The 12276-nt window shown below is 38.8% G+C and overlaps 1 protein-coding gene across 5 annotated transcripts in view; it reads left to right on the top strand.

Moving 5' to 3' along the window:
- LOC102270821 (transmembrane 9 superfamily member 2-like) overlaps positions 1 to 12276 on the top strand; it is a 79050-nt gene that overhangs the window by 14700 nt on the left and 52074 nt on the right. For all 5 annotated transcript variants that reach the window (XM_070366055.1, XM_070366058.1, XM_070366056.1 and 2 more), the window contains exons 6-7: positions 5482 to 5609; positions 10316 to 10427. In XM_070366055.1, coding sequence (XP_070222156.1) covers positions 5482 to 5609; positions 10316 to 10427 — 240 coding nt within the window. The remainder of the gene's footprint in view (positions 1 to 5481; positions 5610 to 10315; positions 10428 to 12276) is intronic.

Here is a 12276-nt window from a genome sequence, read left to right as displayed (position 1 = left end):
TACTCTGATGAAAGAGAGCCCTCGTTTATCTCCAAAAATCTCTGTGCAGCTTCCCTGTCTCTGGTATTCTGCCCCACAAAATCCAGCCCCCTTGGCCTCTCTGGACTTTGAACTTTGTCTTCCCAACTGGGGAGATTGCGGGGCTTCCTTGGGTACCCCTTCTCTGCACCACAGCCTGGAAATTCTCTCTGGGAAGGAAGCTTGAGGCTTCCCCTTCTCTAGGTGATCACTCTCTTAATGTTCTTTGTTGTCCAAGGTCTGAAAACCGTTTTCAAATATTTTAACCATTTGAAAAAATTGTTTAAGGTGAAAGAGTAAATCTAGTCTCGTGTTCTTCCATCATGTCTGGAGGAGGAGATTCCACTCTCCTGTTTTCTTTTTGCATACATTGCTTGGTGTGACTTTGCCTATCCTTTCAATTTAACTTTCCAGATCTCTTTTGGATGTGTCTCTTTTATACAACATGTTGTTGGGTTTTGCTTCAGGGCATCTTCTGAAAAATCTTTTCCTCTTAATGGCTGAGTTAAGTCCATTTACATGTATTGCTATGACATTTACTCTCAGTTCTGTTATATTACATTTTGTTTACTATTTTGATATTCCACATTTTATTGATTCTAAGACTCATGTTTCCCCATATTTTATCATTTATGAAATCAAGATGTGTCTTCCAGTTGATGGCATGTTAAAGTTTAATTGGCAGTGTATTTTTTTAGCAGCACATAAAATGATATTTTGCAAATGGTGGCATTTTCAATTCCATGAAATATGATATTTCTTTGAAAAGTCTTTATGTGGTCTACATTTTATTGTTGTAATTCTTCTAATATTTAAGGTTTGAATTTCTGTTATAGTCTTTTCATTTCTACCTACTTCTTAGTCACTTTTTTTTTTTGGCCACACCATATGGTTTTCAGGATCTCAATTTCCTAACCAGAGACTGAACCAGGGCTGAGGCAGTGAAAGCTCAGAATCTTAGCCACTAGGCTACCAGGGACCTTCCAGTCACCTGTTTATTAGAGGGTGTTATTCAGTTTCATGATTATGCATCTGGTTATGGATTTTTGTTTTGCTGTGTTTTTAATCGTGGTGTTAATTCCTTGAGTTTCCTGGATTGGTGCCTTTTATCAGTTCTGTAATTCTCAGCCATAGTCAGATATTTTCTTCTTTCCTTTTTAGACTGCAATTAAAGCTATGTTAAGTATTTTTTTCTTCTCTACATGTCTTAAGTTTTTTTCTGTATTTTCTATTTTTTTTTCTGTACTGTGTTCTTCTGGTGTATCTTCTAGTCTATAAATTCTCTTTTCACATGTTCCTTCTTTTAAAATTTCAGTAATAATCTTTCTCATTTCTACAAGTTTTGTTGTTTTTCAAATCTGCTAGGTCATTATTTTATACTTATCTATTTTATGCACATGCTTTCACACTTGTGTTTGATGTCTTTGAAATATATTAAGTTTGGTTAATTTTAAATCTGCCTCTATCATTCCTGGATCTGAAATCTTTACAAATTTGTTTCTGCTAGTTCCCGCTCATGATTCCTTTTTACCTTGTATGCTTCGTTATTTTGACTTCATATTCATTGTTCTCAAGTAGTATTTGTGGAGTTTGAGTCCTAGGGTCAAAGTACTTTCCTTCAGAGAGGATTTTCATTTACTTCCCTTCAGAGAGGATTTTCATTTACTTCCACATTGGTGTCTTTGGGAAAGACCAGTCCGGGAACACCTTAAGGCAAATTCATAATTTAAACTTCCTGAGGCAACTTAGATGATGTAAATCCAGCCTGCAAATCTATGATTTTTGAGGACAGTTTATTTCTCTCCCCCTACCCGCATCTGGTTCTGTTTATCTTTGAGGCCATCTTCCCAATAGTCCATTGGGACTATAGGAGTAGGCTCACTTCTGGCTCACCTTTATCCTGAGTATGTTGCTTTTGGAAGGGGTAGGTGGTCTCAGCTTAGTGTGCAGAGGGTTTCATATTAGCCTTCTCATCTGGGAGGGCCCTCCCTGAGTGCCCCTTCCTCCTCCTTTGGAAGCTACCCAAACCGAAGTTCAGGTTTGCCCAAATTAGCAGGTGTCCTCAGGGCAAGAGCAGCATCAGTGCTTCCTTAGCCAGCTGACCTCTCTGGCTTGCTGCTTCCCCTTAGAATTTGGCATTGGGACCTCCCTGGCAGTCCAGTGGTTAAGACTCTGGGCTTCCAATGCAAGGGGCATGGGTTTGATACCTGGTTCAAGGAACTAAGATCCTATATGCCACATGGCATGGCCAAAAAATTAATTAAAAAATAAGAATAATTAAAAAAAAAGAATTTGGCATTGGTAGTTCCTTACTTTCTTGTCACCTCATGTTGCTTTTTTAAATTTTAAAGCCTATTTCTTTAGAGCAGGTTTAGGTTCATAGTAAAATTGAGAGGAAGGTACAGAGATTTCCCATATACCCTCTGTGCCATACAGACATAACCTCCTCCATTCTCAGCATCCTCCACCAGAGTGGGACATTCATTACAACTGATGAGCCTGCATTGATGCATCACATGGTGACCACTTAAAGTCCATAGTTTACATTAGGGGTCAATGTGCTACATCCTATGCTCATGTTGCTTTTAAGGAGATATTTGTTATGTTTATCATTTGTGCTTTGCAGCAGGAGATTTGGCCCAAATAAGATGGGAATTGGAAATCTAGTTAAAGTTTTAAAGCATAATTTTAATATGTAGTAGGAAGGAATCTTTTAATGACTTCCTTATTCTGTGCCAAGTACTGTACTAGCTCTTTCCATATGATTTCTCACTTATTCCTCTTAATAATTTCATGAATTAAGTGATGGTAGCCCAATTTTATGGACTTCCCTGGTGGTTCAGTAGTAAAGAATCTGCCTGCAATGCAGGAGACCTGGGTTCGATCCCTGGGTTGGGCAGATTCCCTGGAGGAGGGCATGGAAACCCACTCTAGTACTCTTGCCTGGAGAATCCCCATGGACAGAGGAGCTACAGGTGGGCTACGGTCCATAGTGTAGCAAAGAGTCGGACATGACTGAGCAACTAAGCAACAGCAGCAGCAGCCCCATTTTACAGCTAAGAAAACCAAGGCCCAGAAAAATTGACATACAAAAGATTGTATGTGGCAAAATATGAATTCCATCTCAATGTTGTTGTTGCTTTTTGGCCACACCATGCAGCTTGCAGGATCTTAGTTCCCCAACCAGGGACTGAACGCAGGCTATGGCAGTGAAAGCACTGAGTTTTAACCACTTGACCGCCAGGGAATTCCCTCATGCCAATGTTTTTTTGATCCAAATTCTGTTCTCTTTGCACCATCCCAAACTGCTTTTTGTATTTTGAACATCTACAGGATATTAGCTCTGAGAACATGTTTGAGAAGTGCCTGGCACGTACTAGATGTTCAAAAATATTTGTTGAATGAATGAATGAGCCAGACAAAATTCCTAGCCTTGTGATCATATGGGGAACACAATTTACTAGGGGATGTAAACATGTAAATACATCGACTACAATCTGATATAAGTGGCACAGATATGAGCTGAGTGCTGTGAGAGCACAGAATAAAGAATTCTTTTGTAGTAACATCAGATTTTAAGTAGAGGCTATGGCAGCAGATGAGTCTGGAGAGATAAGCAGGATTCAGATCCTGAAGGACCTTGTTACCATGTTATCTCTCAGATCCAGTACTTTATGCCTCATGGTAGTTGAAATGCTTTTCATGCGTTGATTTAATGCTTCCAGCACCCTGTAGTTCAGATGGTAAGGAATCTGCCTGCAATGCAGGAGACCCGGGTTCAATCCCCGAGTTGGGAAGATCCCCTGGAGAAGGGAATGACAACCCACTCCAGTATTCTTGTGTGGAGAATTCCATGGGCAGACCATGGGGTCACAAAGTGTTGGACACGACTGAGCAACTAACACACACCCTGTTATGATGTCTACAGTAAAGGTGCAGAAATCAAGACACTGATTGGTTAAGCAACTTGGCCAACATCACACAGGCTGGTACATGCCATACCTGAGTCTTCAACCTTGGCAATTTGTCTGTGGAGTCCACTTCTTTAACCCCTATGCTGTGCTGCTTCTGGGGCTTTCCTGGTAGCTTAGCCGGTAAAGAATCTGCCTACAATGCAGGGGACCCCAGTTCAATTCCTGGGTTGGGAAGACCCCCTGGAGAAAGAGATAGGCTACCCACTCCAGAATTCTTGAGTTTCCCTGGCAGCTCAGATGGTGAAGAATCCACCTGCAATGCGGGAGACCTGAGTTCAGTCCCTGGGTGGGGAAGATCTGCTGGAGGAGGGCACGGCAACCCACTCCAGTATTCTTGCCTGGAGAATCCCCATGGACAGAGGAGCCTGGAGGGCTAGAATCCATGGGGCCACAAAGAGTTGGATGTGACTGAGTGACTAAGCACAGTGTGCTGCTTCTGTTAGTGTCTATCATGGCCATACCTCCATATCAGTACGTGCAGATCTACTGTAGCTGCATTGTATTTCTCTGTATGGTTATATTATCTTTCATTTCACTGTACTGGGGGATAGTCCAACCCATCATAAGTCTTATACAGAAGCTTCTCCCACATCCTTATGGAAAAATAATCATTCACTCTCCCTTAACCACTTTTACCAGAAAAGAGCAGTCAGAAGTTTTCTTTCTTCTGAATTAGAGCAATGGTTCTCAAAGTGTGTTCCAGGACCAGTAGCATTGGCACCACCTGGGAGCTTGTTAGACATATAGAATCTCAAGTCTCACCCTAGGCCCAGTGAGTCAGAATCTGCATTTTAACAAGATCCCTGGGTGATTTGAATAAACTTTCAAGTTTAAGAAGCATTGATGTAGGATAATTACCTACAGATATAGTTGTGGCTGTTAGGGAACGAACTAATGAGTACTTGACTGATAGAGTTTAATTCACTTTTTGGTGCCTCTGTTTTATGCCTCTGATTATAAATGTAAATATACCCTCATTATACAAAATTTGATAAGTACAGAAAAATCTAAAGAACCAGTGGACAAATGAATGCCTGTAGTCTCACTACCCAGAGACACCACAGTTTGCATTCTGCAACACGTCTTCTATTTTTTCTTGTTTCCTTACTTTAACCATAAATAAAGGCCAAACTCTTGATATGCTTAAATTTTAAGTACCTATAACATTTTATTAGTTTATTTGCATTACTTCATATTTTTGTGTGGTTAAAACCAGCAATGTATGCATTTGTGAATTTTACATTTTCAATATTATTCCTTTGTAACAACTGTTTAAGACAACAGAATTAAGTAACATATTAATTTTAGGCCAGATGTTCAGGGCTGCACTTTTAATCTTATAAAAACACATTTACACTTCAGTATTCTTAATTTATAGCTTGGTTTTTTAGAACTAATATATCCCATTTTCATTCCATGCTCACGATTTATATTTTTGAGTTTATAGGAAACATTCAAACTTCTTTCAAATTTCTTTATATTTTTGCAGCCTGAATTCAACAAAACTAATACTTACTACATCTTCAACCACGTTGATATTACCATTACATATCACAGTGAAAATGAAGTAGATTGGTATGTTTCAAAATTGGTTTCTGCTAGACTTGAGCCCAAAAGGTAATTATAGAATATCTTTTAAATTAGTTCCATTAATTTAAAAATTAATTCAAAATGTAGAAGATCTCACCAGAATTTTCATTTTTAGGATATATGTGTGATATAACCTTAGACATAAAGTTTAAAAAATCAAATAGACAATTTTATTCCCTTTTACTTATAGTAAGCATGCGAGTAACATGTAGTGTGAGAAAGAACTGACAGATCTGGAAGAGAATAGCCTTATTGAGGGTGTCCTAACTCTTCTTTAGTTGCTGCCATATGACAGAGATTACCTTAAGGTTTGTGTTTGTTCAGAGGAGAATTCTAGTTACAGTGGAGTCTATTAGGCAGGTATCAGCTGGGTTTGAGGAAGAATCTGCTAGCAGTTAGAGCTCTCTAACAGTTGAATAAGCACTCTCAAGAAGTAGTGAGTAGTTAACCCCTAGATGTTGTAGGAAGAGCCTAGATGACCCAGCTCTTAGAGATTTCATAATTAAGCACCCAGCATAGTGTCTGGTCCCTAGTAAGTGAATACTTAATGAATTTCAAGGGCAGTTCTGCATTGGGTAAGAGACTGGATAGGTGCAAATGATGTTCTAACTTCAAGATTCTTTGAAACTGTAGGATAAGATTGGTACTCTTCAATTAAAAGAGGGAGGAGAAATAAATCATACAGTATATCAAATCATGATCGATATGGGTAAAATGTTACAAAATCTGGTATATTAGGATGGAGGAAGTTATCCTTTGAGACTAAGGTGAAATATTAAAGGAGGTAAGTGTGGTATAGTTTTCTGAACACAGAACAAGGAATTTGGAAATTTGGATTTTAGTCTCATATCTGCTGGTTCCATTTTGGAAGTCAACCCTAAGTTCATCAAGATGGATCAGATTTCATTGTTTTTAAGTCTACTAGCCTATTTTATTTTAGCCAAGGTTGTTCCATCTGTCACAACTAATGACCAAAAGGAAAGAATAGTTAAAGAATGTACTGTACCAAGCTTTTGGCCCTGGGTACATTAACTTGATGTCTCACAGGCTCAATTTCCTCATCTACAAAAGGAGGGCACTGAATTAGGGGTTAGGGTTAATTTTAATATAGATGCTGAAGCTGAAACTCCAGTACTTTGGCCACCTCATGCAAAGAGTTGACTCATTGGAAGAGACTCTGATGCTGGGAGGGATTGGGGGCAGGAGGAGAAGGGGACGACAGAGGGTGAGATGGCTGGATGGCATCACTGACTCGATGGATGTGAGTCTGAGTGAACTCTGGGAGTTGGTGATGGACAGGGAGGCCTGGCGTGCTGCGATTCATGGGGTCTCAAAGAGTCGGACACGACTGAGCGACTGAACTGAACTGAACTGAATATAGATTCTGATGCATCAAACCCAGTTTTTATTGATGTGTATTTTTCTGGGTAAAAGGGTCCATATATTTCATTAGATAAACAAGACCCCAGAAGATGAAGAACACTGGTACTTTCCAACTCTGATTTATCTTTATAAAAAGATATTCTTTTGGAAATTAGTGGCTATGTTAAAATTTTTTGAAGATTTATTTCATAAGGTATTGCAGATAGGGAATGAAAGAAAGATTAAAAGGATCAGGGCGTGTTTATCATTAACAGGATAAACAGAGCTACCCAGAGAGGCCAGGGAATGCTAACAATTGTCAAGGGCAATCACCCATGCTTCTTTGTGTATGTCACTTCTGATAAGTGGGAATAGAATTTTAGGTTCATGGACTGTGAGATCTGACTCAGAATGGCTGCTCCTGTTGAAAGTCATTTGGGTAGAAAGGTAGTTAACATACAAAGTATGATATAGGAAGCTAATCTCATCAGCTATATGAAAATCAAATTTAGTGCTTACAGGCACATTTCATACTCTCAGGCTCAGACAGAGTTAAAAAAAAGCCAAGAAAATCATTTTTTAGAGCTGTATTTATCTATCCTGCTCATGGTAATCACTTATGTATGCATGCAATAAAACTTTTATCTAATCACAGTAAAGCTCATTTATTTGGTCCTCCTGAGTATAAGGACTGTGTTAAAATTCATCTTTTTCAGAATTGGGCAGTCTGCTCAAGGTCATAGATGTGAGTTAGGCCTAATGGTTTTCTAAGTCTGAAGTCTTGTGTTTTCTTTCAGGTACTGTACCCTGTTAATTTCCCTGATGGTTGCCATAGCTGATTATCTCTTTTTCCTTAAAACACCTGCTGCATTGGCTTTTGGGTTACCACTTCCTGGTTTTCTCTTGTCTCACTGGTTGCTCATCAGTCTTCCAAATTCTCCAACCTCTCTTTCTTTTTTTTTTGTCATTTTTGGGTTTACCACACGGTTGTGGGATTTTAGTTCTCCAACCAGGGGTTGAACCTGGGCCCTTGGCAGTGAGAGTATGGAGTCATAACCACTGGACTGCCAGGGAAGTCCCTCTTTCCTCCAAGCTCTTAATATCAGAGGGCTCCAGAACTCAGTATTTGAGCTCTGCCTCTTTCTTTATACTCACCTTGGTGATCTTACCCTGTCTCCTGGCATCAGATACCACAATGACACTTAAGTCTCTGTGTGTGTGCTCAGTTGCTTCAGTCATGTCCGACTCTTTGCTACTCTATGGGCCGTAGCCCACCAGTCTCCTCTGTCCATGGGTTTCTCCAGGCACGAATACTGGAGAGGGTTGTCATGCCCTCCTCCAGGGGCTCTTCCTGACCTAGGGATCAAACCCATGTCTACTGTGTCTCCTGCATTGTCAGGCAGATTCTTTACCACTAATGCCACCTGGGAAGCCCCTCTTAGGTCTCTAGACCTGTATATTTAGCTGTCTATTTGCCACTTGGATGTCTGATAGGCATTTCCAACTTAACATGTCCCCAAATAATCTTCTAATCTTCCCTCCAAACCCACTTCTCTTGTTGTCTTCTCCATCTCAGTAGATGGCAACTATATCCTTCTAGTTGCTCAGACCCCCAAACCATGACATCACCCTTGATTTCTCTTTATCATTCTTCCCTCATACCCTATATCTGGTCCAATCCTTTAGTATATCATGTGGCTCTGGCTTTTTTTTTTTTTTTGGCAGCACCATATGGCTTGTGGAATCTTAGTTACTAGACCAGGGATGGATCCCATGCTCCCTGTGATGGAAGCCCAGAGACCACCATGGAATAACCCATGTGGCTCTATTTTAAAAACGTATTTAGAATACACCACTTCTCATCACCTCCAGCACTATCAGCTGGTCCAGGACATCGTCATACTTACCTGGGTGGTGCAGAAACCTAGCTGGTCTCCTTGCTGCTACCCTTGTCTTCTCATAACCTTTTCTCAATACAGCATTCAGAGCATTCCTTTTTATTTTTTTTTCATTTTAAAGTTTTATTTTGTGTTGGGGTATAGATGATTAACAATGTTGTCATAGTTTCAGGTGAATAGCGAAGGGACTCAGCCGTACATATACGTGAGCCTTTTTAAATTTCAGCTCGTGTCAGTCCTCCACTTAGACTCTTCCAGTGACTTCCCATCTCAGAGTAAAAGTTGAAGTTGTGAAAGTGGCTTGGAAAGCCTTATACAATCCATGTATAAGGCCAGTGGTTTAAAATAGGGCTTCTAACTTGATTAGAGACCTTTATAGAATTTTTGCCACACAGTCTCTTAAATGAAATGCAGATCTTCCCTGTATGGGGTTTAAGACCCGTACTTCAGAGCATACTTGATATGCATTATCATGCAGTAATTTAATTTTTCCCTTCAGTGTGAAATGTTGACCTGTAGCCTTAACAATTACGATTTCTCTAATTCATAGCTATTTTAAAATGTATTTTGGCTTTAAAAGAATACGTTTATCCTACACTTGTAAGGGCACATATGGACGAGACAGTAGGGTTACAAGAATGAATACAAAAGATGTGCACACCAATAACCTTTGCAGCTGTGAGTGAGTGGTTTGATTGTGCATGTATGTGTAGAGATAATACTCTCATCAGGACTGCATATTAATCTTTAGACAGAAACCATGGGGTAAACTGTATGTTGAGTTAACTAATTCATAAATGAAGCAACATGGTTTCTCCTTTTGATTTTTCTCTCTCCCCTTTTTCTTTTATTTTTCAAGAAATGGAAGAGTCACTTTATTTCTGACCAGGCATTTGCTAGCCTCACCAGTCCTGTCTAGTTTCAAGCTTCTCTAGTTTTTGTTTTCCATCTTTGGGTTTTAATAATCATTCTCTTTTTCAAACACAAAAGGTTCACATAGATATATCCTCAGGCCCTTTTATGGCTAAGCATGGCATTTTACACACAGTAGGCCCTCAAATCTCTGGGTGCTTATAAATATGACTTCTGTCTCATCTATTTGATTTTCTAACTATAGTTGAGGTTACAAGATAGATTTTTTTTTTTTAGTATATAGAAGAGAGGGATGGGATGAAAGATGAAAAATAAAGCCATTTACTAATAGAAGGATTAAAAAAAAATCTATCCACAGGCAAAGAGAAAGTTCTTAAGTGTTGTGTTTTCGGCAGGATATTGAGTCTATTTGCATGTTAGGGACATTTAGAAACAAGAATATTTTAAATTGTAAAGAGTTTTAAATGCAGAATATAATGAAAGGCCCATTTTTATCATCCTGCTGTTATTACATGCCCAAAGAGCCATGAATCAGAAATTTACAATTTCAATTTGATATCAAAATTCCCTTCCCTTTCTTTTCTCCCTCTCTTTTACTAGCTACAAACATGTAGATGAAAACCATCTAACTTGCAATGGAACCCCTATGGAAATCCCTGGAGACTATACAGATAAGTTGAACATCATCTACACTTATTCTGTGAAATTTGAAGTAAGTATTCCATGCCATAATCTTACTTTTTCTTCCAAATCAAGTATATAACTATCCTATGAAATGAAAATAAAGTCGCTCAGTCGTGTCCGACTCTTTGCGACCAGATGGACTGTAGCCTACCAGGCTTGCATTAAATTCCTAGAAGTAGGAATTTAGATAACAGGGTGTAAACATTAAAAAGACGTATTTATTTGTTTGCCTGCTCTGGGTTTTAGTTGCAGCACACAGGATCTTTGATCTTTGTTGTTGCATGCAAGATCTTTAGTTGCAGCATGTGGGATCTAGTTCCCTTATCAGGGATCAAACCCGGGACCCTGTATTGGGAGCACAGAGTCTTAGCCACTGGACCAGCAGGGAAGTCCCAGGGTGTACACATTTTGATAACACATTACCAAATTCTTCACAAAAAAGTTGCTAGGTTGTTCCCTAGCATGCTCAGCAATACTAGGTTTCTGTCAATTTAAAAAATCTTGCTTCAGAATTTTAATTCTGTGAGTATAACAAAGTAAGATAGATTCATACTAGGCAAACTCCTAAGGATCCAATTTATAAACCAGAACACCAATTTCATAATTTATTTGGAGAAATCTAAATGCCTTGTTGACCACATCATTCATGTTAGCTGGTTAGCACATCTGCCTATGATAAAGAGATATGAGAAAACAAATATAAACAGAATAGAATAAGTAGAAAGTTTCTTGGTGAACATAGGACCCCAGAGAAAAAGGAAGACAAGTATTAAAAGATGATATTCGTATGGCACATGGACCAGATGTTTATATTCATGGGTCAGGTACTCTTAGCCTTGGACAGTATTAGAGGTACTTCTCCAGAAAATGAACACTGGGGCTTTCCTTTCATAGGGAAAACTTTTTATCACTATGTAGGTATATGTATTTCTCTTTATAGTTTTTCTTAAAGACTATGTGTCATATTTTTGATTCAGCTTTGATTATACTTGATTTTATACAAGGCTTATTTCTTACAGCTTTGGATGTGCTTTCCTGAGACAAAACCCTAATCACCTTATTTGGGATCAGGTCTCAAATCTCTTTGAACACTTACAAATTGTGCTTGGTTTGTGTCATTTCTATAGATGGCCTGACAGCCATTATAACACAATTCTTCCTAATCTCATTCTCAAAGCAATTCCAGTTTGGGGATGCCTTGCTTTTGTCCCTATGTATCACCTAGAGTGGTTATCTCCATTTTATAAATGAGGATCCTGAAGCCCAGTGAGCTGAAGTAATTTTCTCCAGATCATAGCTAGCAGGAGGTGGAAGTGATATTCAAACTCAGGTCTGTTTGGCCCCAAACTCATAGTTTTTCCACTATTCCATTCTGGCTTTCTATATTAAAGGTCTATTATATTTTCTGCCTACAGAGTTACTGTAAAGAAAATGAGAAGCGTTTATGTTAGAGAGGTGTGTGTGTACTTTGAGTCATCCAGCTAGAGGTCAGGATTACTTGATCCTACATCCTGCAGTTTACCCAAAATACAATTGGTGAAAACAGGCAATTTACCAGTCCAATAAGTATAGTCCAGTCTTCTAATCTCTGGATGAAACACAGAAGTGTAATCTGGGAAAAGGAATGAAGTACACCCTGAAGAAATTAAAATAACCTTTCCCTAGTGATTGAAAATAGTATTCCGACTTCAAGCTATTATCAGAAGTAGATTGAAGAGTGGAAGCTCTTATACATTTTTATCACTTATCAATTGGCTATTAAAATTAAGTGTAGGATGGTAACAGACTTATTTGTGGTGATCATTTTGAAATGTATAGAAATATTGAATCACTATGTTGTGTAACAAGAACCGACAGATTTGTAGGTCAATTATACT

The sequence above is a fragment of the Bos mutus genome, chromosome X, assembly GCF_027580195.1.
Source record: "Bos mutus isolate GX-2022 chromosome X, NWIPB_WYAK_1.1, whole genome shotgun sequence".
In the NCBI taxonomy this organism is placed as follows: Eukaryota; Metazoa; Chordata; class Mammalia; order Artiodactyla; family Bovidae; genus Bos; species Bos mutus.
The sequence above is the reverse complement of the archived record's forward strand: the minus strand, read 5'-3'. Positions and strand labels throughout refer to the sequence as shown.